The sequence below is a fragment of the Ostrinia furnacalis genome, unplaced genomic scaffold (assembly GCF_004193835.3).
Source record: "Ostrinia furnacalis isolate ACB-3 unplaced genomic scaffold, ASM419383v2 OfSCF1535, whole genome shotgun sequence".
Taxonomy (NCBI): domain Eukaryota; kingdom Metazoa; phylum Arthropoda; class Insecta; order Lepidoptera; family Crambidae; genus Ostrinia; species Ostrinia furnacalis.
In genome coordinates this window covers 397,507-425,073 of record NW_021131774.1, presented here as the reverse complement: position 1 = coordinate 425,073, position 27,567 = coordinate 397,507, and the positions used below count along the sequence as shown (strand labels likewise).

Below are 27,567 nucleotides of genomic sequence, written 5' to 3'. Positions count from 1 at the left end.
GTTTCATGTAAAAAGTTGCAAATTGATTACTCGTAAGGAGTTTGAAATATTTCTTGTCCGTTCCAAAGATAGCCATCAAAGTTTTGTTAAACTTTTAACTAGAACTTAGCAGTCAATTCGCAACAGTAAACATGTCAAGTTAGAGTATAAACAAACCAACCTCTATGCTAAATTACTTACGGGTGTCCGTGGATTCGGGATATGTTTTCTAGAAACGAAACTCAGTCCTCTCGTACGTCAGCAAAATGAAACTGACACCACTTCAAACTTGATCGGTTCTCACACACTATCACTAATCGGGTGGTCGATGAACTACCGTTTGCGGTAACTTGACACTTTCCACTTTGCTTTCTTTCACTTCTCTGTGCTTGTTTTCATACTTTCTATCTTCTGTCCTGCTTCTGTCGTCCTTTCTGTGCTCCTTGTGGTCCCTCCTGTCGGATTTATGCGACTTGTGCGATCTCGATGAAGACGAATGCCGCCTGTGGTGATCATGTTTCTCTGACCTTTCCGTTCGGTGCTTGTCAGAGTCTTTATGCCTGTGATTTTTGTCTTTATCCACTTTATCTGACTTTTCAGTTTTGTCCGACTTAGGCTCGGATTTGTGATCGTTTCTCTCTGATTTATGGTCTGCTTTATGCTCTGTCCTCTCAGGCTTTTGCTCTGTCCTTTCCGGTTTTTGCTCTGTCCTTTCAGGTTTTTGCTCTGTCCTTTCAGATTTTTGCTCTGTCCTGTCCTTTTCAGTTTTCTCCACTTTGATTTCTTTGTCCGGTTTTTCTGTCCTTTCCGTTTTAGTTTCAACTTTTTTGTCTCTCTTTTCGTCCTTGTTTTCGGGTTTGGTCTGGACTTCTATGCTCTTTCTGTTTTCGCCCACTTTCAACGCTGGTTTCTCTTTGAATTTTGCACTGAGCGCTCTCATTTCTATAACTCCATCCTTATGTTTTGTTGAAGACTTTTTAGTGTCTGCAAAATAACAATGGCATTGTTTGAATGGAAATGATTTAGAATAATACACCAAAAAAAATCATCACATATTTTATGAAAAAATAAAAAGTAGATCTGAATAAACTTGATTAGAGTTTTTTATGTCCCGAATAATATGTAAAATTGTGAATTCCGTCACATAATAATCTGATGAACAACATATAAATTGTAATGTGACATGCAATAAACGTTTTGAATTTGAATTTGAATGAATCTAACCTAACCCACTGTTAGTTCACAATATCACGCATTATAATTAATATCATTATCATCATCAAGTGCAAATACTTGTGATCTCTCTTCGCGCTTTGTGCGTGTTTGTTTAGTTCAAGGAGAAAGTTGAGAGCCTGGTGATCTATCACACAGGGATTACCCTAGTTTAGACACCAGTCTCTCGCAAAGGTTCTGTTATTGTAACATTCACAATTATAGTATTCCATAATTCTTTGTTACCATTGTGAAGAGAAAATAAACATTTATTATTATTATTATAAACTGACGGAGTTCACAATTTCACGTTGACACATCCATGGGATTGTAATCTGCGCACGCAAGTTATTCATGAGAGCATGAGATAGACAACCTCTTGGGGTCCCCTGTATGACAATGAAAGTGCCTATAGTCTGGTCTGCGAGCACGTAGAATTTTGTCCAATGACCCCAAGCTACCCATCCATATCGCTCGCGCGTAATTATGTTGCTGTCGCGCTCGCACACTCACTGGCGTCCGTGGCACAGTCACGACAGCAATATAATGAGGGCTATCGTTTTTTTTACCTAACAGTTGGCACCCCTGGCGATTGACAGGACCATACTCTACAGTGGCGCCATCTTGATGAGTGCAAATGCGATAGTCCTCCTACCACTTTCACGCTCACCAGCTGGCGCCACTGTCTTCGCTACTAGCAAGTGACAGGACCTTACTCTACAGTGGCGCCAACTGGTGAGCGCTAAAACGATAGCCCTCATTACGCGCAAGCGATAAGGATGGGTAGCTTGGGGTCATTGGACAAAATTCTACGTGCTCCCGGACCAGATTATAGTTAGTGCTTAATTCTAGGGTCATGTTACGAGATTTATACCCTTTTTTATTAATTTATTTTATTTTTAACTTTAAAACATAAGGCGAACTTAATGCACTAAAGCATTCTCGACCAGTGCAGTGCAGTTTCTCACCATCAATTTCTAATTTTTAAGTGACCCCTATGTAAACAAAATTATTGTTGTTTGTTACCATAGGGGTCACTTAAAAATTGGGGATTGATGGTGAAAACGGGCATTACTTTGGCTAGGGCTTAGAGGGTAGGTCTTACCAGGCGGCGCGTGGTTGAGCGGCGGCGGCGCGGGCGCGGCGTCGGGCGGCGGGCGCTCGTCGGCCGGCGACGACGCCTCCGACGACGGGTAGTACTGCTTCAGGCGCAGGTGCCACGCTGGGAAGAGACGACAAATATGTCAATACTGTTACTTTGTTACACAACATAAGAGACTATTCCAGTCTTTCCCAAAGTGGGCGATAACGCATAAATTGTGGGCGCTGCAGGCTTAAAGGGGGGCAGTAAGAGACCCAGAAAAAAAATCGGGACGTTTTGTAGAGGCTTGGGAGGCGTCATTTACTAGGAGGACTCTTAGATACCAACTGAGCACTCGACACCCGACTACAAATGGGGGCGCTAAAAAGAATTTATTCTCAAAGTGGGCAGTAGACAAAATAAGTTTGAGAACCGCTGGACTATTCGATTCGATAGGTTTTTAGAAACCATTATTATGTTACTTAGCCTTCGTAGTACAGACGACGGCAAGTCAACGTAACCACTGTGGGTTCTTGTGCAGTTGTAATAGGGGTATTGCAACATTAAATGGGTAGCCAGATGTACTGTCGTGTATACATTTTTCACATCTGCCATTACTTATTGGGAAATGAAAATATTATGTCGATAAGAGATTAGAATTGGAATGTGATCATCATAGCTTTAGCCAGAATCTAGACCTTATTTGTGCCAAACTATGCTGACTTTAAAAAACATCAATCTTAAATAAAATACTATTGATAAAAATACGTTGTGTTTAAAGCTACAGTCTAGTCTGTGGCTACATGCCGTGACACCCAATAATAAAATTAGATCAGAAACATTTCGACCTGATGCTGACCTAAGAGTTTTATTTGTTGAGTGTTTTTACATCTTACCGCCACCAGCCATTTCCTAGAAGTCATCTCACACTGAAGGGAAACTTATAATATTCATCAATCGATCACTCACCAATGGAGGCGACCGCAGACACTGTGCGGAACTGATGGATAATGTTTCGGGGTAAGAAGTAGATGTCATCGGAGCACAGCGGTAGGCGCGAGTAGCGCACGCCTTCCCGTCGCAGTTGGTTGAGTTTCGCTTCCTCTAGCCTGGAAGAGAGCAATGCAATTTAATAACTAATAGTGGTGCCCAAGGTCTAGCTAGCCAATAGCAGCCCTGGTCTAGTCAATCGCAGCGAAATAAAAAATATAAATATGTAATGTAGTTACGCGGTCAGACTCGTCACTGTAGTGCATCATGTTTAACCTTTTCAGCGCCACGTCAAATACAAAAGCCATCACTCTGATGACGCCACGCTTGATAAATTATGATATCAATATAATCATTGTATTCATTATTATTCAGTTTACATAATACTCAATTAGCCTATTACTGACATCATTTTTAAGGCGGATTAATCCATCGGCTTCGTTGGCGTTCAACCTGATGTACGCATTTATCCGTCATTGGCGTTGAAAAAGTTAACACGTGACGCACTACGAGATGGTAGTGTGTCAATGTGACTAACTGCGAGACCGTAGTGTGTCAATGTGACGCTACCGCGAGTCGGCAGTGTCAGTGTGACGTACTGCCAGTGTGTCAATATGACGGTCTGCGAGACGATATTGTTTCAGTTAATATGACGCCCTGCAAGACAGTAGTACAATGACGCGGTGACGTACTACGAGATGGTTGAGCATGCTTACCACGTGACACAAGATCCAGCTGTAGCAGTTGCACGAGCTGGTTGAAGTCCGCTGCATCAAAAGCCACCACGTCCTTGGTGATGCGGCCGCAGTCCGACTCGTCGCCGCAGTGGATCGCTTTGATTATACCGTGCTTCTTACCAAGAGAAGAGACGCACTTCGAGACAGCAATGTGACGTGCTGAGAGACGGTAGAATATCAGTGTGACGCACTACGAGACGATAGTATGTCATAATGACGCGCTGCGAGACGATATTGTATCATAGTGACGCACTGCGAGACGGTAGTGTATAATGTGACACGTTGCGAGTTGGTAGTGTGACGCGTTGCGAGACGGTAGCAGAATGACGCACTGCAATACAGTTGTATGCTTACCACGTGACGCACTGCGAGATGGGCGGCTCATAAAGATCCAATTGTAGCAGTTGCACGAGCTGGTTGAAGTCCGCCGCGTGGAAGGCGACCACGTCTTTAGTGATGCGGCCGCGGTCCGACTCGTCGCCGCAGTGAATCGCTTTCAGCACACCTGGTGGTTGGAGATGATAATTTTACGTTAGAATTATGTACAAAATATATAGACCTGAGAAGCACAGGCATTTTATATTCGACAAATTGAATCCATTAAATTACACAGTTCACTTTTTGCGTTTTCTGAGTCCGTGTACATGGAATGTAAGTATTCTACACACCAAACGGCGGGTTACTCGCCGCTATGAGTCGTGAATTTTTTGTCAGCGGGTTGTCAACGATTTTACATCTCGTTCAAGTGGGAAAAATTTACCTGCGGCACGAAATCAGCATTTTTTAGTACCTATCACTGGAGTTTCGGCGGGCAAATGAGCGCGTACGCAAGTTGCGACATGCCGCCGTCGACCGGACTTTAGTGCATACTATCAGGCCTATTCATCTCCGCGAGTTTACATCGAAAACAAAACACGCACGATGGCCCACCTACAGGATACTATTTGACAAGGCCTCACATACGAGCGAACATTGACTCACGCACGCGTATTCTTGTGTATGATGGAAGAAAATAAAGAAAATGGTGTACTAAATACTGTGCAGTATTTAACTGCCTAAATAATAATAAAAACACAGAATGTAATTTTTTAAGTTGCCTCAAGACACTGAGAGGTAAATAAGTAGTTAATATTATTCATGATAATTCATGCTAAATCACGTATTTCCTCCGCCATTTTCCGCAGTTTGGCACCTGACGATTTTACCGAAGTCAGCCCTATAGCTTCGGCGCAGTGCCGATCACTGATTTGTCAACAAAATGGTGGTGCTCGATTCTTGAGACAAGCTAAATTACACCATATTGTTAACTACATTGAGCATATATTTTTTTAAATACCTCCGCGAAGAAAATCTTCTGTACGAAGTCTTATTATTATTATGTGCTTCATAGCGATAAGACCGCCTAGTTGTACCTTGTGTGTTACTTTTCTTTCTGTGATGTTATTTGTTTGGTGTGCAATAAAGTGTATTTATTATATTATTATTATTATGTGGTTATACTGACCGACGGCGGCGGTGGTGATGCGGTCGAGCCATTGCTCCTGCAGTCGCCATTGCTACCGCACTGCAGCCTTTCTTGTGCACTCGTGGAGTGGACCATTGAGTGCGGTTTTAACCTGGTCCGTCTGTATGTAAAGTCCGTTCGCCGAGCACGTAGAATTTCGTCTAATGACCCCAAGCCACCCATCCTTATCGCTCGCGCGTAAACGGGCGCCCGCAGTGAATGTGCGAACACGACAGCAATTTACGCGCGAGCGATAAGGATGGGTAGCTTGTGGTCATTGAACGAAATTATCCGTGCTCGGCGACCGGACTTTAGTACATATTATCCTGTGTGATGCGGTCGAGCCCGTGGCTGCGGCCCATGTCCAGCAGTGGACATCCTACGGCTGGGATGATGATGATGATAATGGTACTGACCGACGGCGGCGGTGGTGATGCGGTCGAGCCCGTGGCCCACGTGGTCGGCGTGCGCGCGCTGTGGCTGGGATGATGATGATTCATCGATCGTGGTGATGATGATGATCATCATGATGATGATGATCATCATGATGATGATTGATCATGGAGTGGACCATTGAGTGCGGTTTTAACCTGGTCAGTCTGTATGTAAAGTCCGGTCGCCGAGCACGTAGAATTTCGTCCAATGACCCCAAGATACCCATCCTTATCGCTCGCGCGTAATTATGTTGCTGTCGCGTTAATAGTGGGCATCCTACGGCTGGGATGATGATGATGATGATGGTAATGGTACTGACCGACGGCGGCGGTGGTGATGCGGTCGAGCCCGTGGCCCACGTGGTCGGCGTGCGCGCGCTGTGGCTGTGATGATGATCATCATGATGATGATTGATCGTGGAGTGGACCATTGAGTGCGGTTTTAACCTGGTCAGTCTGTATGTAAAGTCCGGTCGCCGAGCATGTAGGATTTCGTCCAATGACCCCAAGCTTCCCATCCTTATCGCGCGCGCGTAATTATGTTGCTGTCGCGCTCGCACACTCACTGCGGCCGCCCGTCTCACAGTCGCGACAGCAACATAATTACACGCAAGCGATAAGGATGGGTAGCTTGGGGTCATTGAACGAAATTATCCGTGCTCGGCGACCGGACTTTAGTACATATTATCCTGTGTGATGCGGTCGAGCCCGTGGCCGCGGCCCATGTCCAGCAGTGGGCATCCTACGGCTGGGATGATGATGATGATGGTGATGGTACTGACCCACGGCGGCGGTGGTGATGAAGTCGAGCCATTGCTCCTGCAGTCGCCATTGCTACCGCACTGCAGCCTTTCTTGTGCACTCGTGGAGTGGACCATTGAGTGCGGTTTTAACCTGGTCCGTCTGTATGTAAAGTCCGTTCGCCGAGCACGTAGAATTTCGTCTAATGACCCCAAGCCACCCATCCTTATCGCTCGCGCGTAAACGGGCGCCCGCAATGAGTGTGCGAGCGCGACAGCAACATAATTACGCGCGAGCGATAAGGATGGGTATCTTGGGGTCATTGAACGAAATTATCCGTGCTCAGCGACCGGACTTTAGTACATATTATCCTGTGTGATGCGGTCGAGCCCGTGGCCGCGGCCCATGTCCAGCAGTGGGCATCCTACAGCTGGGATGATGATGATGATGATGATGGTGATGGTACTGACCCACGGCGGCGGTGGTGATGCGGTCGAGCCATGGCTCCTGCAGTCGCCATTGCTCCCGCGTTGCAGCCTTTCTTGTGCACTCGTGGAGTGGACCATTGAGTGCGGTTTTAACCTGGTCAGTTTGTATGTAAAGTCCGGTCGCCGAGCACGCACAATTTCGTCCAATGACCTCAAGATACCCATCCTTATCGCTAGGTAGGTAGCTTGGGGTCATTGGACAAAATTCTACGTGCTCGGCGACCAGACTTTAGGCAGCAATTTTCCAATATTACCGCACGGTACGAGGTCGCAAAGTTGAAAATCGGAAAGAGCATAATTATCAAAATCTATAGAGATAAGGATGGGTATCTTAGGGTCATTGGACGAAATTCTCGACAAACTGACCAGGTTAAAACCGCACTCAATGGTGAATTTAGTACATATATTATACTGTGTTATACTGACCCACGGCGGCGGTGGTGATGCGGTCGAGCCCGTGTCCCACGTGGTCTGCGTGCGCGCGCGTGCGGTCCTCGAACAGGAACTCGCGCGCCTCGCTGTAGCGCGGCAGGTATTGTAGGTTGCGGAGCTCGTTGATGCCGGTTCTGTGATAGAAAGTAGTTAAATCATTCGTAAAAATTGGCATGAAGCGAGATCATCAAACATAGGTACTTTCTTAATGAAGAAATCAAGTGTTCCCAAGTTTTGGCCAGAGAGGACGCACGTCGCTTTGTGTTTCAAACCAGTAAGTTTAGTGCGATAGTGCGAGTTTACATCAAACGTCATCGCTGTAGATTTCGTAAAAAAAAATACTAACTTTACAGTGTGCTTACCATGAGTTTACTTAGGAGTACTCACTAACGACTGCGTAAAAAAATGTCATAAAAAGATTGTACAGCGTCTCTAGCTGATACTTTGAAAACTAAAATAGGTTTTTTACGTACTCGCTAACGACGACGTTCAATGCAAAATCGCACTAGGCATATAGAGCGTCATTGTCCCACAAAGTCGCAGTAACTCAACGTGAATGTCTAGCGATGTCTGCTTATTTATTGCCATTAAGGCGGAACAAAGTTCGCCGGGTCAGCTAGTATCAAATAATGAAAAGGTAAATGTAATCAACAGCCCAACGATGTCGGAATCAGAGTCCAAACCAGGACGTTTCGATAATCGAGGAACGCTAAAAGTTGCTCAATAAAACTGAAACGTGTAATTTTGTAGATCCTGGCAACAGAATTTGATCAGTCTGCACAAATAAAGATTGATTTGATTTGGAAGAGTTGCAGCGTTGGAAACGAGAGGTGGAAATATTCCCGTAAACATGTAATTTTATTGCACACTAGCTTTCCGCCCGCGGCTTCGCGCGCGTGGACTACGTTATCTACATATTTTACGGAACCCTATTTACATTATAACGGTCCAGTAGTTTTTGAGCCTATTCATTACAACCAAACAAACTAACAAAGTTTTCCTCTTTATAATATTAGTAGATATGTAATTCTTATACAGGGTGTTAGGTAAATGGGTATATGAGCCGACACTAGCCCATGTTAACATAGGCATATAAATGGTATGGTGAAGTCAGAAATTTGATAACATGATTTTAATTTTTTTAATTTTCATACAAAATAAATTTTACAAAATCCGATTTGTATGAAAATTAAAATAGTTAAAATGAAGATATCAATTTTCTGACTTCATCATACCTTTTATATGACCATGTTAACATGGGCTAGTGTCGGCTCATATACCCATTTACCTAACACCCTGTATAAATATTATCTAGCCTCATAACCATACCTCCGCTTCTTAATAGGGCTCTTCCCAAGCTCAGCAGTAGGCACCAGTTGCTCGCCCGGCCGGATCCACAGGATGGGCCCGTCGTTTGACTCCTGTGGCTCCATCTCAACCGCAGACATCGGGCCCCACGGCATGGTCTGAGGAGAAACGATGGTTAGAGGATGATGACCTTCCACCTAGAAGTTAGTTTCAAACACCGCTCTAACGTTGGATGTTGCAGAGATTATTATTATCTTGTAAAAATTGCTGACACCGTGCCCCGGTGAATCGGAGTAGGTAAAATAATGTTTTAAGCACGGTTCAAAACTTCAAATGTTGGATATTACACAAAAATAATTATAGGTTTCAAAAACTTTTGAATCATTTACCTTCGCCAGAGTTCAACTAGGGTGTAACTTTTTATTGATAACGAGGATAATGTAGATTCAATAGTAGCATTCTCCTTGGTTTTCAATTTACAGAAGGCGGAGGCAAGGGGCTATTGACAGGAGGGGGCAAGAGGCTATTTACAGAAAGGGGAAAAGGAGCTATTTACAGGAGGAGGCAAGGGGCTATTTACAGGAGGGAGCAAGGGGATATTTGCAGGAGGGGGAGGCAAGGGGCTATTGACAGGAGGGGGCAAGAGGCTATTTACAGAAAGGGGAAAAGGAGCTATTTACAGGAGGAGGCAAGGGGCTATTTACAGGAGGGAGCAAGGGGATATTTGCAGGAGGGGGAGGCAAAGGAGCTATTTATAGGAGGAGGCAAAGGGCTATTGAGAGGAAGGAGGTCAAGAGGCTATTTACAGGAGGGGGTGGCAAGGGGCTATTTACAGGATGGGGAGGCAAGGGACTAATGAAGAGGAGGCAAGAAGCTATTTATAGGAGGGGGAGACAAGGTGCTATTTACAGAAAGGGAGGCATGGGGCTATTTGCATGTGGGGGTAAGGGGCTATTTACAGGAGGGGGAGGCAAGGGGCTATTAACATGAGGGGGCAAGGAGCTATTTACAAGAGGGGGCAAGAGGCTATTTACAGGAGGCAAGGGGCTATTTACAGAAGGGGAGGCTAGGGGCTATTTACAGGAGGGGGAGGCAAGGATCTGTTTCTAGGGGAGGGGGTACAAGATACTAATTCCAGGGGAAGAAGGCAAGGGACTACTTTCAGGGGGAATGGCCTATTTCCAGGCGGACGAGGCAAAGGACAATAACCAGGGGAACAAGGGGCTATTTGTAGGGGAATTTCAAGGGACTCTCCAGGAGTTCACTCACCAGCTTGAGGAAGGGGCTGGCCGATAGCATGTCCAGCATGTCTGGGAAGTAGCCGCCCACCTCCTCGTGCACGGTGCCCACTAATGAGATCTGATGCAGCGGGCCGCAGCGGAAGGTGCCTGCTGCGTAGGACTGCGCCACCTGGTGGGAGAAATAGAATCGTAGTAATATAGATCAGTCTTCGTCATCATCAGGTCATTACTCTCTACTCTTAAGTAAAAAAGGTAAATGGGGATTGAGACATAGTATACTAGCTTTCCGTCCGCGGCTTCGCCCGCGTGGAATTTTGTCTGTCACAGAAAAACTTTATCGCGCGCGTCCCTATTTCAAAAACCGGGATAACAACTATCCTATGTCCATTAGCGGGACTCAAACTATCTCTATGCCAAATTTCATCAAAATCGGTTCAGTGGTTTAGGCATGAAAGCAGGACAGACAGACAGACAGAGTTACTTTCGCAATTATAATATTAGTATAGACTCGTAGTATACTCCCCCACGTTAGCCAGACGGGATTAGAATGCCCGATGTTTGCATTTTGTCCTGGATATAGTCACAATTCTTGTTCTTCTGTTTTATTCAAAACAAAATATTAGACTGCAATTAGTGCCTTTTTCCGGTTGCTAGCGGCCTGCGTCCAGCGCCTTCCTGCTACCTTTATGATGTCGTCGGTCCACCTTGTGGGTGGATAAATATCTCATAATACAAAAATAGCATCATAAGGAAACCAGCACATAAAAATCATTGTACGATGAGGATAATATTAACATACTGATATTAACATACAGTTCATTCGACAATAATATCAGTAGATCAGTAAAGTTCATCTTAGCGCTATTTGTGTGCATTGTGATTGTGACCGATTTAGTTCGATGAATAAACTATAGGTAGGAACGTAAGATTCTACAATAGTGAGCACAATTGACTTCATACTCGTATAATATTTTATAATCAATAATCGAGTGTATTTAGTCAGTCCCGCCCGGCCATTTTAAAAGCAAATCTAATAATAAACAAAATAAATATCCTTGGACTGGGACTGGGACTTGGACATAAATTGATTGAAGGAATCTCTTAAAGTTATTGTTATTCAAGTATTGTGATGCTGAAAAGAATTTAAACCTGCTGGTAAAAGCGACTGACCTGCTGGTAATATCGGCTGACAGTAGTAGTCTCGATGTCAGAAGCCCGTGCTAGGACTCCTGCCTTGACAGTGAGACTGGGGTGCGCCTCGCACAGGTAGCGTAGAAGACAGGGGAACTGCGCTACCGAGTCTTGAACTATTCTTGACCTGCTGGTACTAGTGAGTAACCTATTGACGAGTGATGACTGACCTGCTGGTAGTAACGGCTGACGGTGGTAGTCTCGATGTCTGAAGCCCGTGCTAGGACTCCTGCCTTGACAGTGAGACTGGTGTGAGCCTGGCATAGATAGCGCAGGAGACAAGGGAACTACGCTGCTGCTCCTCGCACTATGTCTGACCTGCTGGTAGAAGCGACTGACCTGCTGATAGTATCGGCTGACGGTGGTGGTCTCGATGTCTGAAGCCCGTGCTAGGACTCCAGCCTTGACAGTAAGACTGGGGTGCGCCTCGCACAGATAGCGCAAGAGACAAGGGAACTGCGCTACCGAGTCTTGAAATATTCTTGACCTGCTGGTACTAGTGACTGACCTACTGACGAGTGACGAGGCAGAAGCTCGTGCTAGGACTCCTGCCTTGACAGTAAGACTGGGGTGAGCCTCGCACAGATAGCGTAGAAGACAAGGGAACTGCGCCGCTGACTACCCTTGACTTGCTGGTATTATGGGAACTACGCTGCTGCTCCTCGCACTATGTCTGACCTGCTGGTAGAAGCGACTGACCTGCTGATAGTATCGGCTGACGGTGGTAGTCTCAATGTCAGAAGCCCGTGCTAGGACTCCTGCCTTGACAGTAAGACTGGGGTGAGCCTCGCACAAGTAACGCAGGAGACAAGGGAACTGTGCTAACGAGTCTTGAACTATTCTTGACCTGCTGGTACTAGTGACTGACCTATTGACGAGTGATGACTGACCTGCTGATAGTATCGGCTGACGGTGGTGGTCTCGATGTCAGAAGCCCGTGCTAGGACTCCTGCCTTGACAGTAAGACTGGGGTGCGCCTCGCATAAGTAGCGTAAGAGACAGCGAAACCGTAAACTACTCTTGACTTCAATCTTACAAATGAGCACACCTACTGGTAGTAGCGACTGAACTTCTGGTAATATCGGCTGACGGTGGTAGTCTCGATGTCAGAAGCGCGTGCTAGGACTCCTGCCTTGACGGTAAGGCTGGGATGAGCCTGGCATAGATAGCGTAGAAGACAAGGGAACTACGCTGCTGCTCCTCGCACTATGTCTGACCTGCTGGTAGAAGCGACTGACCTGCTGATAGTATCGGCTGACGGTGGTAGTCTCAATGTCAGAAGCCCGTGCTAGGACTCCTGCCTTGACAGTAAGACTGGGGTGAGCCTCGCACAAGTAACGCAGGAGACAAGGGAACTGTGCTAACGAGTCTTGAACTATTCTTGACCTGCTGGTACTATAGTCTTTTTCACGTAAGATGATCCGTATGACACTTCAAGGTTATCCATATTACGCATACTACATAAGCAGAATATTTTTGAAAAAATATTTGTATTTTATTAGCAATATAATAAAAAAAAATTAACTACTTGTCTTGAAATATTTAGTAAAATCTGTGTCTATTGATTATATTTTAATTAAATACGATGTAAAAATATTTTTTATTTAATGNAGCTAAATGTGTGAAATCTTTGAAATACATGTCGCTTGAAGTCTTGAAGCCTTACCTTGAGGAATTCCTTAGCCAGCACCTCCTGCTGTTGGACGTTGAGCATGTCGATTNAGGAATCGTTTTTTTGAACACGAACCATGAAATTTGAATATTATCAATAAAAATTTTTTACAATAATATTTGTAATTAAAAAAAAAACATGTTTTTTTGTTAAATAACACCTATACAAAATATTTCTCTAAAAGTAGGTTTTACTAACTCTTCCAAAAAATCGATAGATAAATCGCTATGGTTTAGTTATGTGACATCTCTAAATCTTTCAAACTCGAAACGTCATACGGATCATCTTAGGTGAAAAAGACTATAGTGACTAACCTATTGACGAGTGATGACTGACCTGCTGATAGTATCGGCTGACGGTGGTGGTCTCGATGTCAGAAGCCCGTGCTAGGACTCCTGGCTTGACAGTGAGACTGGGGTGCGCCTCGCATAGGTAGCGTAGAAGACAAGGGAACTACGCTGCTGCTCCTCGCACTATGTCTGACCTGCTGGTAGAAGCGACTGACCTGCTGATAGTAACGGCTGACGGTGGTAGTCTCGATGTCAGAAGCCCGTGCTAGGACTCCAGCCTTGACAGTAAGACTTGGGTGAGCCTCGCATAGATAGTGCAGGAGACAGGGGAACTGCGCTACCGAGTCTTGAACTATTCTTGACCTGCTGGTAGAAGCGACTGACCTGCTGATAATATCGGCTGACGGTGGTGGTCTCGATACCAGAAGCCCGTGCTAGGACTCCTGCCTTGACGGTAAGACTGGGATGCGCCTCGCACAAATAGCGTAGAAGACAAGGGAACTGCGCCGCTGAGTCTTGAACTATTCTTGACCTGCTGGTACTAGTGACTGACCTATTGACGAGTGATGACTGACCTGCTGATAGTAACGGCTGCCAGTGGTGGTATCTAGGTCAGAAGCCCGTGCTAGGACTCCAGCCTTGACAGTGAGACTGGGGTGCGCCTCGCATAGATAGCGCAGGAAACAGTGGAACTGCGCTGGTGCACCTTGAACCACTCTTGACCTGCTGGTACTAGTGACTGACCTACTGACGAGTGACGAGGCAGAAGCTCGTGCTAGGACTCCTGCCTTGACGGTGAGGCTGGGATGCGCCTCGCATAGATAGCGCAAGAGACAAGGGAACCGCGAACTACCCTTGACATCAATCTTACAAATGAGCACACCTACTGGTAGTCACGAACCATTTGTCGCAGAAGACAGGGGAACTACGCTGGTGCGCCTCGCACTACGTCTGACCTGCTGGTAGTGAAAACTCACCTGCTGATAGTAACGGCTGACGGTGGTTGTTTCGATGTCAGAAGCGCGTGCTAGGACTCCTGCCTTGACAGTAAGACTGGGGTGCACCTCGCATAGATAGCGTAGAAGACAGGGGAACTGCGCTTCCGAGTCTTAAACTATTCTTGACCTGCTGGTACTAGTGACTGACCTACTGACGAGTGATGACTGACCTGCTGATAGTAACGGCTGACGGTGGTAGTCTCGATGTCAGAAGCCCGTGCTAGGACTCCTGCCTTGACAGTAAGACTGGGGTGAGCCTCGCATAGATAGCGCTGGAGACAGGGGAACTACGCTGGTGCGCCTCGCACTACGTCTGACCTGCTGGTAGTGAAAACTCACCTGCTGATAGTAACGGCTGACGGTGGTTGTTTCGATGTCAGAAGCGCGTGCTAGGACTCCTGCCTTGACAGTAAGACTGGGGTGCACCTCGCATAGATAGCGTAGAAGACAGGGGAACTGCGCTTCCGAGTCTTAAACTATTCTTGACCTGCTGGTACTAGTGACTGACCTACTGACGAGTGATGACTGACCTGCTGATAGTAACGGATGACGGTGGTGGTCTCGATGTCAGAAGCCCGTGCTAGGACTCCTGCCTTGACGGTAAGGCTGGGATGAGCCTGGCATAGATAGCGTAGAAGACAGGGAAACTGCGCTGCTGCACCTTGAACCACTCTTGACCTGCTGGTACTAGTGACTGACCTACTGACAAGTGATGACTGACCTGCTGATAATATCGGCTGACGGTGGTAGTCTCGATGTCAGAAGCCCGTGCTAGGACTCCTGCCTTGACAGTAAGACTGGGGTGCGCCTCGCATAGATAGCGCAAGAGACAGGGGAACACTTAAAACTCATTATTATAAGACTTCAGGACTCAAGTCTTACAACACTAGGCTGGGGTGCTTCTCACAGATACTGAGTACTTACTTACTGGCAGTAGCGAATGACCTGGCTGGTACTAGTGACTGACCTATTGACGAGTGATGACTGACCTGCTGATAGTAACGGCTGACGGTGGTGGTCTCAATATCAGATGCCCGTGCTAAGACTCCTGCCTTGACAGTAAGACTGGGATGCGCCTCGCATAGATAGCGCAAGAGACAGGGGAACTTAAAACTCATTATTATAAGACTTCAGGGCTCAAGTCTTACAACACTAGGCTGGGGTGCTTCTCACAGATACTGAGTACTTACTTACTGGCAGTAGCGAATGACCTGGCTGGTACTAGTGACTGACCTATTGACGAGTGATGACTGACCTGCTGATAGTATCGGCTGACGGTGGTGGTCTCGATGTCAGAAGCCCGTGCTAGGACTCCTGCCTTGACAGTAAGACTGGGGTGCGCCTCGCATAGATAGCGTATAAGACAAGGGAACTGCGCTACCGAGTCTTTAACTATTCTTGACCTGCTGGTACTAGTGAGTAACCTATTGACGAGTGATGACTGACCTGCTGATAGTATCGGCTGACGGTGGTGGTCTCAATATCAGAAGCCCGTGCTAGGACTCCTGCCTTGACGGTGAGACTGGGGTGCGCCTCGCATAGGTAGCGTAGAAGACAGGGGAACTGCGCCGCTGCCCCGCGAACCACACCGCATACGAAGTGCGCCCAGCCGTCACTGTCTTCCGAGAACACCAGCTGTGTAAAAAAACATTGTTTTAGTTTCCAGCTCATAGTAGTAGCATAGTAAAAAAAAGGAAAATACTAGCATGGCCTTTTGTGGATATCAAAGAATATTGATCTAATGCCCGGTCTGTAAGCACGTAGAATTTTGTCCAATGACCCCTAGCTACCCATCCTTATCGCTCGCGCGTAATTATATTGCTGTCGCGACTGTGCGACGGGCGCCCACAGTGAGTATGCAAGCGCGATAGCAACATAATTACGCGCGAGCGATAAGGATGGGTAGCTTGGGATCATTGGTCAAAATTCTACGTGCTTACAGACTAGACTATATCAGGTCTAGTGTATTTGAATTCCGTACCCAAAAGGTGTCTATGGGTTAATTGCTTGCGCGAAACGATGACAGCGAAACGATTTCAATATACATCTCTGTAATGAAATCCTCACATCAGCAACGTGGTAGAACGAAGTAAACCCAGAGATATCGGAATCGTTTCGCTGTCATGGTTTCGCGGCGGATGTGTGCTACATACAGGCGTAAGTTAAAATTGGTTAAAATTTCACAGAATATGTATTCTATCGCTTCGGGAACAAAAATAAAAATAAAGGATTATTCAAGGATTATGTTGCTTTTCCATTTGATGGCAATAAATGGCAGCCACTTGAAATGTTTTAAGGCTATATTTCACCGGGACACCATGGCGGCGCAACCAGTCGCCGGCTACCAACAAAATGTATACAGCTCTATAGAGAGTTACTCACCTGGTGTCCGTTTGGTTGCGCAAAGCTGTATACATTTTGTTGGTAGCGGCGACTGGTTGCGTCGCCATGGTGTCCCGGTGAAATATAGCCCTAAGGCAAAGCTAAATGTGTGAAATCTTTGAAATACATGTCGCTTGAAGTCTTGAAGCCTTACCTTGAGGAATTCCTTAGCCAGCACCTCCTGCTGTTGGACGTTGAGCATGTCGATTATGTTGCTTTTCCATTTGATGGCAATAAATGGCAGCCATGAAATGTTTAAAGCTAAGCTAAATGTGTGAAATCTTTGAAATACATGTCGCTTGAAGTCTTGAAGCCTTACCTTGAGGAATTCCTTAGCCAGCACCTCCTGCTGTTGGACGTTGAGCATGTCGATTATGTTGCTTTTCCATTTGATGGCAATAAATGGCAGCCATGAAATGTTTAAAGCTAAGCTAAATGTGTGAAATCTTTGAAATACATGTCGCTTGAAGTCTTGAAGCCTTACCTTGAGGAATTCCTTAGCCAGCACCTCCTGCTGTTGGACGTTGAGCATGTCGATTATGTTGCTTTTCCATTTGATGGCAATAAATGGCAGCCATGAAATGTTTAAAGCTAAGCTAAATGTGTGAAATCTTTGAAATACATGTCGCTTGAAGTCTTGAAGCCTTACCTTGAGGAATTCCTTAGCCAGCACCTCCTGCTGTTGGACGTTGAGCATGTCGATTATGTTGCTTTTCCATTTGATGGCAATAAATGGCAGCCATGAAATGTTTAAAGCTAAGCTAAATGTGTGAAATCTTTGAAATACATGTCGCTTGAAGTCTTGAAGCCTTACCTTGAGGAATTCCTTAGCCAGCACCTCCTGCTGTTGGACGTTGAGCATGTCGATTATGTTGCTTTTCCATTTGATGGCAATAAATGGCAGCCATGAAATGTTTAAAGCTAAGCTAAATGTGTGAAATCTTTGAAATACATGTCGCTTGAAGTCTTGAAGCCTTACCTTGAGGAATTCCTTAGCCAGCACCTCCTGCTGTTGGACGTTGAGCATGTCGATGTCCCGCTGGTGTAGGTACACGACGCTAGCGCCGCCATTGGGGTGCGTCTCCACCCGCATTAGTCTGGAGCAATGAGAGATGACGTGTTGTTAGCAAAACAGTGTAAATTCAGCTTTAGGCCTGGTTCAGACGCAGCGATGATCGCGCGGTTGCTGGGCAGTTCGCAAACCGCTCGATTACCGCCTCAGTGCCTCGTCAATGAGAAACCGCACGTGTCTGAACTAGGCTCTGGAGTTTAACACCTAGAACACGACTGTTAAGAAGGAGGAAGTCAAGTTTTTAACTTCTTAGTAGTGGCAGGCCTGTTCATCTCCGCGAGTTTACATCGAAAACAAAACACGCACGATGGCTCCCTACAGGATACTATTCGACAAGGCCTCACATACGAGCGAACATTGACTCACGCACGCGTATTCTTGTGTATGATGGAAGGAAATAAAGAAAATGGTGTACTAAATACTGTGCAGTATTTAACTGCCTAGCTAAATAATAATAAAAACACAAAATGTACTTTTTTAAGTTGCCTCAAGACACTGAGAGGTAAATAAGTAGTTAATATTATTCATGATAATTCATGCTAAATCATGTATTTCCTCCGCCATTTTCTGCAGTTTGGCACCTCACGTCACATCATTTTACCGAAGTCAGCCCTATAGCTTCGGCGCAGTGCCGATCACTGACGTTTGTCTACAAAATGGTGCTTGACTCTTGAGACAAGCTAAATTACACCATATTGTTAATGACATTGAGCATACATTTTTTAAATACCTTCGCGAAGTAAAACTTCTGTACGTAGTACTTATCATTATTCTGTGGTATAACGGCAAGATCAGCCTTTAACGATGTCAAGCACCCCATGTTCTATTATTGTATATTGGCACTAGTTATAGTCTCCAAAGAAGAATTAATTTTAAACTTTCGCGTTGCATAATTGAATTAATTTAAACAGGGTTTTAGGCGATACCAGTCATCCTGTCAGCCTGTGACCACGGCCGGTGCAACTCGGTCGAAACGTCAGGCAAATACAGGTAATAATATTTCAATGTTCGTAGCGCGTTAAAACCTCTAGAGAAGAGTTTTGTGGCGCACTTAGTCCATAAAGAGGAGCCTTGTAGCTAATAAATAATAAATCTTTGGACAATTTCACACAGCGCCAGCTAGCCCCAAAGTAAGCAACTTAATGCTTGTGTTATGGGTGCTAGCTTAACGGATATACTACTTATATACTTTTTTTTAAATACATACATATTATACATAGTAACACCCAGACCCGTCACAGAAATTAAAATTCATCATTTCAATTTCTGCCCGGCCGGGAATCGAACCCGGGACCACTCGGCATAGTAGTCCGCTCTGAACCACTACACCAAACAGCCGACAAAGCTGAGTGTAGCTGAGTGTCTTTAGGGAGGAGCCTTATGGCCCACACCCCGATGGAACAGCGTTTGATGCGCGCGCGCCGCCTTATAGCTTAGTCTCTAGAAAGGAGTCAGTGGCTTACCTAGTTTCTAGCCAGGAGTCTTGTGACTCACTCAGTTACTAGGGAGGAGTCTTATGGCTCACTTAGTCTTTAAGGAAGAACCTTGAGTCTCGCTTAGACACTTAGGATTTTGATGGTTTGTATAGTCTAGCGACTTACCGATGATACTTCAGGTGCTTGACCACCACACTATCAGCCAGCGGCCCCCAGGACTATTCTTGCAGCATGCTTAATCTCTAGGAAGGAGTCTTGAGACATTCTTAAGTCTCTAGGTCGGGCTTTAGTAGCCCACATAAACTTATTCGTAGCTCGCTCAGTCTCTAGTGACTTACCGATGGTACTTCAGATGTTTCACCACCACACTATCAGCCAGCGGCCCCCAGGAGTCTGCTTGCAGCAGGCTTAATCTCTAGGAAGGAGTCTTGAGACCTTCTTAAGTCTCTAGGTGGGGCTTTAGTAGCTCACATAGATTCATTCGTAGCTCGCTCAGTCTCTAGCGACTTGAGACGGCAGGCTTGAGTCTCTAGCAAGGATTCCACTGCCCATTTTGGTTTCTAAGGGAACTTTTGTGACTGACATAGACTCTAACGTGTCTCGCTTAGTCTCTAGAATGAAGTATTGACTCTAGGGGAGAGTCTCATGGCTTACCGATGGTACTTCAGGTGTTTGACCACCACATTATCAGCCAGCGGCCCCCAGGAGTCCGCGTGAGGCAGGCCGGGCCGGTCGCGGCGGCACTGCACCCCGATGGAACAACGTTTGATGCGCGCGCGCCGCCTTATAGCTTAGTCTCTAGAAGGAGTCAGGGGCTTACCTAGTTTCTAGCCAGGAGTCTTGTGACTCACTCAATTACTAGGGAGGAGTCTTATGGCTCATCGGCAGTGGTGGCAGGACGACGAGTGACGGGAGGAGTGCACGCAAGTAAGGCGACAAGTCTTTGCTTACTCTTGGAGCTCACTTAGTTTCTAAAGTCCGGTCGCCGAGCACGTAGAATTTCGTCCAATGACCCCAAGCTACCCATCCTTATCGCTCGCGCGTAATTATATTGCTGTCGCGACTATGCGACGCGTCGCGTCGGGCGGCCGCAGTGAGTGTGCGAGCGCGACAGCAATATAATTACCCGCGGATTTTAGAAAGGAGTCTAATGCCCGTTTTCACCATCAATCCTTAACTTTTAAGCGACCCCTATGACCCCCATAACACATATCAGGAATTTTGTTTTCACAGGCTTGAGTCTCTAGCAAGGATTCTACTGCCCATTTTGGTTTCTAAGGGAACTTTTGTGACTGACATAGACTCTAACGTCTAGAGACTAAGCGAGACACGCTTAGTCTCTAGAATGAAGTATTGACTCTAGGGGAGAGTCTTATGGCTTACCGATGGTACTTCAGGTGTTTGACCACCACATTATCAGCCAGCGGCCCCCAGGAGTCCGCGTGAGGCAGGCCGGGCCGGTCGCGGCGGCACTGCACCCCGATGGAACAACGTTTGATGCGCGCGCGCCGTCGACAGTGGTGGCAGGACGATGAGTGACGGGAAGAGTGAGACGACCTGCGTGGAATGGAATGGTCAGTTTTTGAAAGAAAGAAAAAATATTTATTTGGTACCAAAAATAAAAACAATTGATGAGGAATTTAAATATACGATTACTTTTAAAGCAGTTTGCTATTATTAGGAAGGGCTCGATTATCAGGGATTTATACTATGGGATCAATGGGTCAGTGAAAAAATGTTTTTGAGAAGAAAGTTCTTAGCTATTGATTTAATCAAAATGTTAATGACCATCATTGACTAGCTTAGCTGTGTCTTCGCAGCCAAAGGGCCTAAAGTACTCGAGCTAAGTTCAATTTAGAGATTATTTAGCTGGCTTTCTTGTTCTTTATTGCTTCATGTTGGTATACAGAAGTAAAGAACAAAGGCAGTATTTTCGCAATTCCTCAAGCACCACAATGTGTTCAGTGTTGCAACTCAGACATTCACTACTCTCGAGGGACTAAATAAAATATAAAAGTTAACTCACCTTTCTCGTTCCCTCTCTTTTTCCTTTTCCCTATCTTTGTCCCTCTCCAACTTCACTTTATCACTCTCAGTCTTCACTTTAACATCCTGCACTTTATCAGTTTCGGTCTTGACACTCCTGCCAAGTCCTGCGAATATTTGTGGAGACGCTGTAGGCTCCTGCTTCACCTTAAAAGGCAGCTCCAAGTTGCCATAACAAGGAAGTTCTCTTCGAGGAGTCGACTGGAAGCGAATCGCCTTCAAAGTCAAGCTGAAATGCGTCCCAGAGCGGCGAAGATTGTTCGTATCCAAAAGCACGTTCGATCTCGTCACGCGAGGGTACTTGTATCTAAACATGGACCTTTGGAAGTGCGTGTTGATTATACGCAGTTGTCTCGACACTGACGAGAATATTCGCTTAGTTATATCATCGTCTGGGACTTTGTTGTTGAGCTGGGACTGTCTCCAGGTTACATTGAGGCCTCCCAACCAGTCGGATGAGAGAGGCTCGTGGAGACAAAAGTCGTGGTGAAGATTGAAGAGTAAGGGATTCCGCATGGGTGGGGTTTTGTTGAGCACATGCAGGGTTAGCATGGCTCCATCGCCGAACCCTCCCGAGTCGAACACTGGCCATATCTTGGTTAGTTTGGAAGGCTTCAGGTTCTCTCCCCACGGGCATAGCTCTAGGGAGTCTTCGCTGCGCTTGCGCTTCTTGCCTGTAATACAATTAAAATTAAAATAGTACAATTGAATTTAATGGTTTATTTAGTATTGAAGAAGGATTTTTACATGGGATTAAAATACATAAGAATACTGTAGCTCTCAGGAGTATAATCACAGAATAATAATGTACGATGGTATAAGTAGTAGAGTGTACAGACGATGTGATATTATGCCGAAAATATTATACAACTAAGTAATATTTTTCTTTAGGTTTTTAATCTAGGTAGTTTCAGACAATAAGTATAAGGTGTGCAGTCAATCCATATCACAAAACATACTGACTGTAAACAAACATTTAACTGACACTTTCTCCTGCTACATAGTTTAGTTTCTTTACCAACTTATTGTGTTATTGTTTGTGTACTACGAATTAATCAATTATGAAGTAATTCTGTCTATTTTTGTTTATTTCTTACAGTTTTCTTAGACTTAAGGTTTTAATGAACTTTGATATGGATACAGATGGGATCTATTTAATGAGAGGATATTAAGCAACTTGTGTCACAAAAACCGACTCCAAAAAACCTACACTAAAACGTAGAAAAATAATTACTAATTACCTACTTATTTATTAGGACGAATTATTAATATTTATGTAGGTATACCATGATTGATACTTCTGGAGTCGGTGCCAAGATTATGAAACATGTAAAGTTTGCCTGCACCGACTCCAAAAGTATCAATAATGGTATACCTACATAAATATTAATAATTCGTCCTAATAAATAAGTAGGTAATTAGTAATTATTTTTCTACGTTTTAGTGTAGGTTTTTTGGAGTCGGTTTAAAAAAAAAAAAAAAAAAAAAAAAAAAACATACGGGTCGAATTGAGAACCTTCTCCTTTTTTTGAAGTCGGTTGAAAATGGGTTACATGAAGGATCTCATTTTCCCAAATAAACTGATCGAACTGATTTAAAAAGTGGTTTCAATAATAAATAGGTATGAATATTGAATAACTAACAAATAATGTGAATTTTCAGCATTACCTACTAATACCTACTAAACTTCTCTGAATAATCAACATGTAGAATTTGTTTTAGATAATAGTTAAATGTTTTGTACTTAGTCTGTTTTTGGCACAACTTTCAATATGTTAATGAAAAGGTAATTATCTAGCTAGGTACTGTAGGAACATTTTTATAAGAGAATACAATGAATTAAATAATTTATTTACTATAGAAGAGAACTTCTATGTATGACTTTTAGGTACCTGGAGATAAGGTAAATTAGGTTTGTAATGTAAAACAGAGGTCTAGTTAAGGTTTGAACCCAGACTGCCATAAAGTTAAAATGTTGGTTACATTGTGGCTCATAAATCTAATAATATCTCAGTTATACCCAAACCAGAAGATTAATTTAATTAAGGGTGGATGGACCAAACAAGAGTAAATATTAATCTCAGAATAAACTTGTCATTTTGACATGATATTTCCCATACTGAAACTATCAAAGTTTGGTCGGATCAGGCTTATGGAGATTAAAAAATTACCAAAAAAATATAATAAAATTCAGTCAGTCAAACAGACTGCACATCATGGTACAAAACAGATTTAGTTGTAATTACAGTGAACCTATTTTATAGTCTTTAACCCATTTTACATCATCATTATGTAGCTCCCTATTACACCACGACTGGAGTAAATAAATCAAGTATTGAATAATAAATAAGCTAGTAGACAGTGGAAAGAACAACAAAATGCTTATTGTCTTGTAAGTAGTAACAAATAGAAAACCTATCAAGCAATGACAATACTGTGAATCAGGAAGTACTGTTTTTATTAAGTTTATGTCACAAAAGAGAATGCAAGCAAACATCTTGGGCTTTTTATTGAATTGTATCATGTAGCTTGCAAAATAAATACCTAAATACTATTACAGACTATAATTATTCACTTTTTTATTTCAATTTATTTACTTTTCCAACAATAACAAAAAAAATCAAAAATATTTATTTAGTTTAGGCCACAAGTAGCACCTATGAACGTCAAAATATAGTAAATAATAAAAAAAGAAAAGGTAGCCCTACTTTAAACATGTAAGGAATCAGATACTGGCTAAGTTATTTAACTGGGCCTTTTATAGATATTTTTTGCAAACCTTGGACCAACTTTTCCTAAATCTAGTAGGTATAAGATGTGACATTGAGCTAGATTTCATTGAGTGTTGAGCATAACTTATTTTCATGGTATTTTTTTTTACTTATATACTCCTACATATTTTAAGCAAAAATCTATTTAAATATATGTACAATAATAAGGTAAAATACTAAAATATCAAGTAAGCTTTTAACAACATGTGATTTTTTCCATTAAAATTTAATGATCTCAATAAAAAGAACATACAAGACGTCTTTCTTTATTGATAAATAATTATTTCTTTTGACTTTCACTCTAATGCTGATGAAGTCATTAATGATATAAAGCCTTGTAATTACTAATTAGATTTCTAGTTCTTTAGAACAAGAAATGCATATTAATGATTTTAATAATAAGATACAAAATCTGGAGAAAACCTGATGAATTTATACATGATTGGTGAATAACTATATGCGTACATTGGCATGTGAGTGTGCGGACTGAAAAACAATGAACGAAATTAATTATTGTTTCTTACAAAAGGCTTGGCAAGTTGTAAACTTAACTTTCTCTTATGAAAAAAACTTCTACATTACTTTCAATGTTTTATGAGACATTTTAATGAAAGAACAATGAAATATTATTAATCAACAATTTTATACAAGGTCCATGTTCTGAGGAATCATTTACTCGAAAGAGAGAAAAAAGTGGTTATTGGATTGATAAAATGCTGTCATTCTGCTGTAGAATAACTCTTACTGAGATTTGAACCCTGTACCTCAAGAAAAATCTAAAACCAGCCATTGCACATCATAGCAACTTGACTAGAAAGTGCAGGTAGCCCTGACCAAGGTCAGCATGATGCAAGCTGCACAGTGTTGCAACAATACTTATCAGCCGAATTACCTCTCAACAAGCACCATTTTGACCAAAAAAATACACCAAAACATCAGAAATATTGAAAGAAATGTTTATAAACAGTCATGACCTCCATTTTAGTGATGTAACTAACAAAAGATAGGTTACTAGATTTCCCACCAAAAACAATAATCAATAATTCGGTAATATCTCCATGATTAGATGGTATAAGAGCGTGAACGCGGTTTTTAAGATGTAAAAGAGTGATTTGTACCTTTGGAATCGAGAGATTGTGGTGGTTTCGCATTGGTTGACACACTTGGATCATATCCCAGTTTTGAAAGTCTTTTGTAGTCATGAGTCACTCTTCGGCGCTTACAGCCCTCGCCGGCGTCTGCTTCGCTGTTCTGACCGTAGATATCATCAGCGAAATCGCGAATTTCGCTTGCTTTTACATTGGTTTGTACAGGTTGATCCGACGCCATTGTTTCCCCAGGAATGACGAATTCTCTACCAAACACCCGTTACTCATCAATTAAACATCAACGGCACGAATGAACTTTACTTTAACACAACGATTAGATCCTACAATCACTTTGAATGATTAGAAACACATTGATTTCGAATAAAAAACAACTTGCGACGCCATTTCTTGCTTCCTCACTTTTTTTTAAACCTTTTTAGCAACTTGGCCACAGTGGCGAGCGCAATGGAATGACACATACAGCCTAATATTAGTTTTGACTAATTAAATTAAAATCAGTCTAATTTAATTTTGTTTATCTTAATTTATTTTAGTTATTTTATTACTATAGAATAAAAAAATACAAACTTAAATAAAAATTACAACAGCCTAGAACAATCTAAAAGCAACTCAACGCCCTCTAGGAGTTTACGGAAATAACAAGTTAAAGCAGTAAAATTTGTGTTGCAAAAATCCAATAGATTTCAGTGCACTGCACACCATTAACACGTGGTACCTTTACTCAACGCTAGATGTCGCTAGTAACTCTTTTATTTTCAAAAATAAATGGGTCTCGCTTTTACAGTACTTATTATTTTTCTGTGCTTTTACTTACTGCCTCTTTTAATTGTTTTAACTTTTAAATTTAATTATTAAAACACCTGTCCATCGGAGAGCTTACCAAATGATGAAGATTAACAAAACCTACATAAACTTGGTCTTCTTATGCAGATTTTATTTAAGTACCTATTTAATTTATTAATAAACTCCATGTTACAGTTCCTACAATCCGTAAGTATTGTTAGGACCTACTTTACAGCGCTGCGGACAGGTAAAAAGTAAACAAACGAGGAATGCTCGCCCGAAGTTGTTTACTCTCCATTCAAGTTTGGGAAGCAATAAAAGTTGTTGGTTAATATATTAAGTTCTTGAAAGTCCACACACTATGTTAAGTTAGGCAAGGCATTTTATAAAGTCTAAAAGAAGTAGGTAGATAGATATCCAGCGAGGAAATGCAGCCAGCATCCTCGCCTCTTTGAATCGCGGACACGCTTTTATTTTAGTTAGAGCACAGTTAATATAGTTAGAGTAAAGTTTTATTTTTTTCTTAGTTTAGTTAAGTTTGCGTCTGTTGTAAAAGTATATTTTATNTTTTGTGTTTAGAATTGATCTACGTCACCGCTCAAGCGTCAGGGTTGTATGAGCAAAGTAAAATAAATAAAAACTTAATTTTAAGAAGCATTTATTGTATTTACGATTAGAAAACTTTAATCTAGTGGAGTTTGTATAATCGTACCATCTCTAAAGTACCTATTAATAAACTTCAGTGTTGCGATAATTCGAAATTAAACAAACAGTTTTAAAAGGTGTAGTGTCGGAAAATAGACACGGTGAAGTAAAGTAAATGTTTTTATTAGCTAAAATAATTTTTTTGCTATAGTTTTTTGTCATAAGTATTTCAAAATAATTTATTATTTAAAAAGTGTAGTTTTTTTTTTATTATTTAAATCACTACAGTTAATTATTATTCCTAAATATTACAATTTTTCATTAAAGAAGAATAACAGTGCTGTTGGAACAATAAACCTTGATTGCGACTATGATCGACCGAGCGTGTATAGATACGCGTGTGCAAACAGGCGCGTGGCGGCCCGGACTGATTTGCAACTTGAAGTTGTCGCGCGCTGTAGGTAATTATCTCGGCCGGCATAGGCGAGTGACGGAGGCCTGATCCTAATCGAAGTGAACTTCGACACTCGCGTTTCAGTTAGCCGTCTCTGTGGTCAAGTCTCTGACTCAGAGAACCCGGGTTCGATTCCCTGTGGCAGCAATATTTTATGCTTAGGTTGCACCCGTTGGTTGGAAGTCCTCCTGGCTAGCTATCACCATCATAACAATCTACTTACAGCCTTTTATAAAAATATTAACCGAATTTTTTGTTTCGGCATTTGGAAACATTATGATGGTAGTCAGTGTTCTTCTATGATCCACCTTCGACCTGATTTTTTCATCAGATCAGTTTATTTTTACATCAGATGAAATGAAAGTGAAAAGTTTTCCCGTTGCGGTTAAAAAACTGTACCTTTCATGAAAGCTCTAACAGCTATAAGTCTTTCTTTAAGCATTTAAATGCTATAATGGCTACCAATTGCCGTATAAAACAATATATTACTTCAAGTTATTTTTATTTACATAGGCTCGCAAAAACGCGTGCCGAGTTAATTTTTCTGTTGTAAAAAATGTACATATCAACA

General features: G+C 43.0%; 1 protein-coding gene across 1 annotated transcript; it reads right to left on the bottom strand.

Moving 5' to 3' along the window:
• Positions 1-25,531, bottom strand: LOC114353038 (uncharacterized). Its single transcript, XM_028304845.1, has 12 exons — positions 25,124-25,531; positions 21,215-21,908; positions 20,572-20,745; positions 17,660-17,777; positions 15,745-15,933; positions 10,176-10,316; positions 8,928-9,064; positions 7,593-7,732; positions 4,354-4,504; positions 3,242-3,381; positions 2,297-2,413; positions 1-963 (listed from the first exon to the last, which is right to left on the bottom strand). The coding sequence occupies exons 1-12, from the start codon at positions 25,332-25,334 to the stop codon at positions 293-295; spliced, it is 2,883 nt and encodes a 960-aa protein (XP_028160646.1). The 5' UTR covers positions 25,335-25,531; the 3' UTR covers positions 1-292.
• Positions 25,532-27,567: the final 2,036 nt, after the last annotated feature.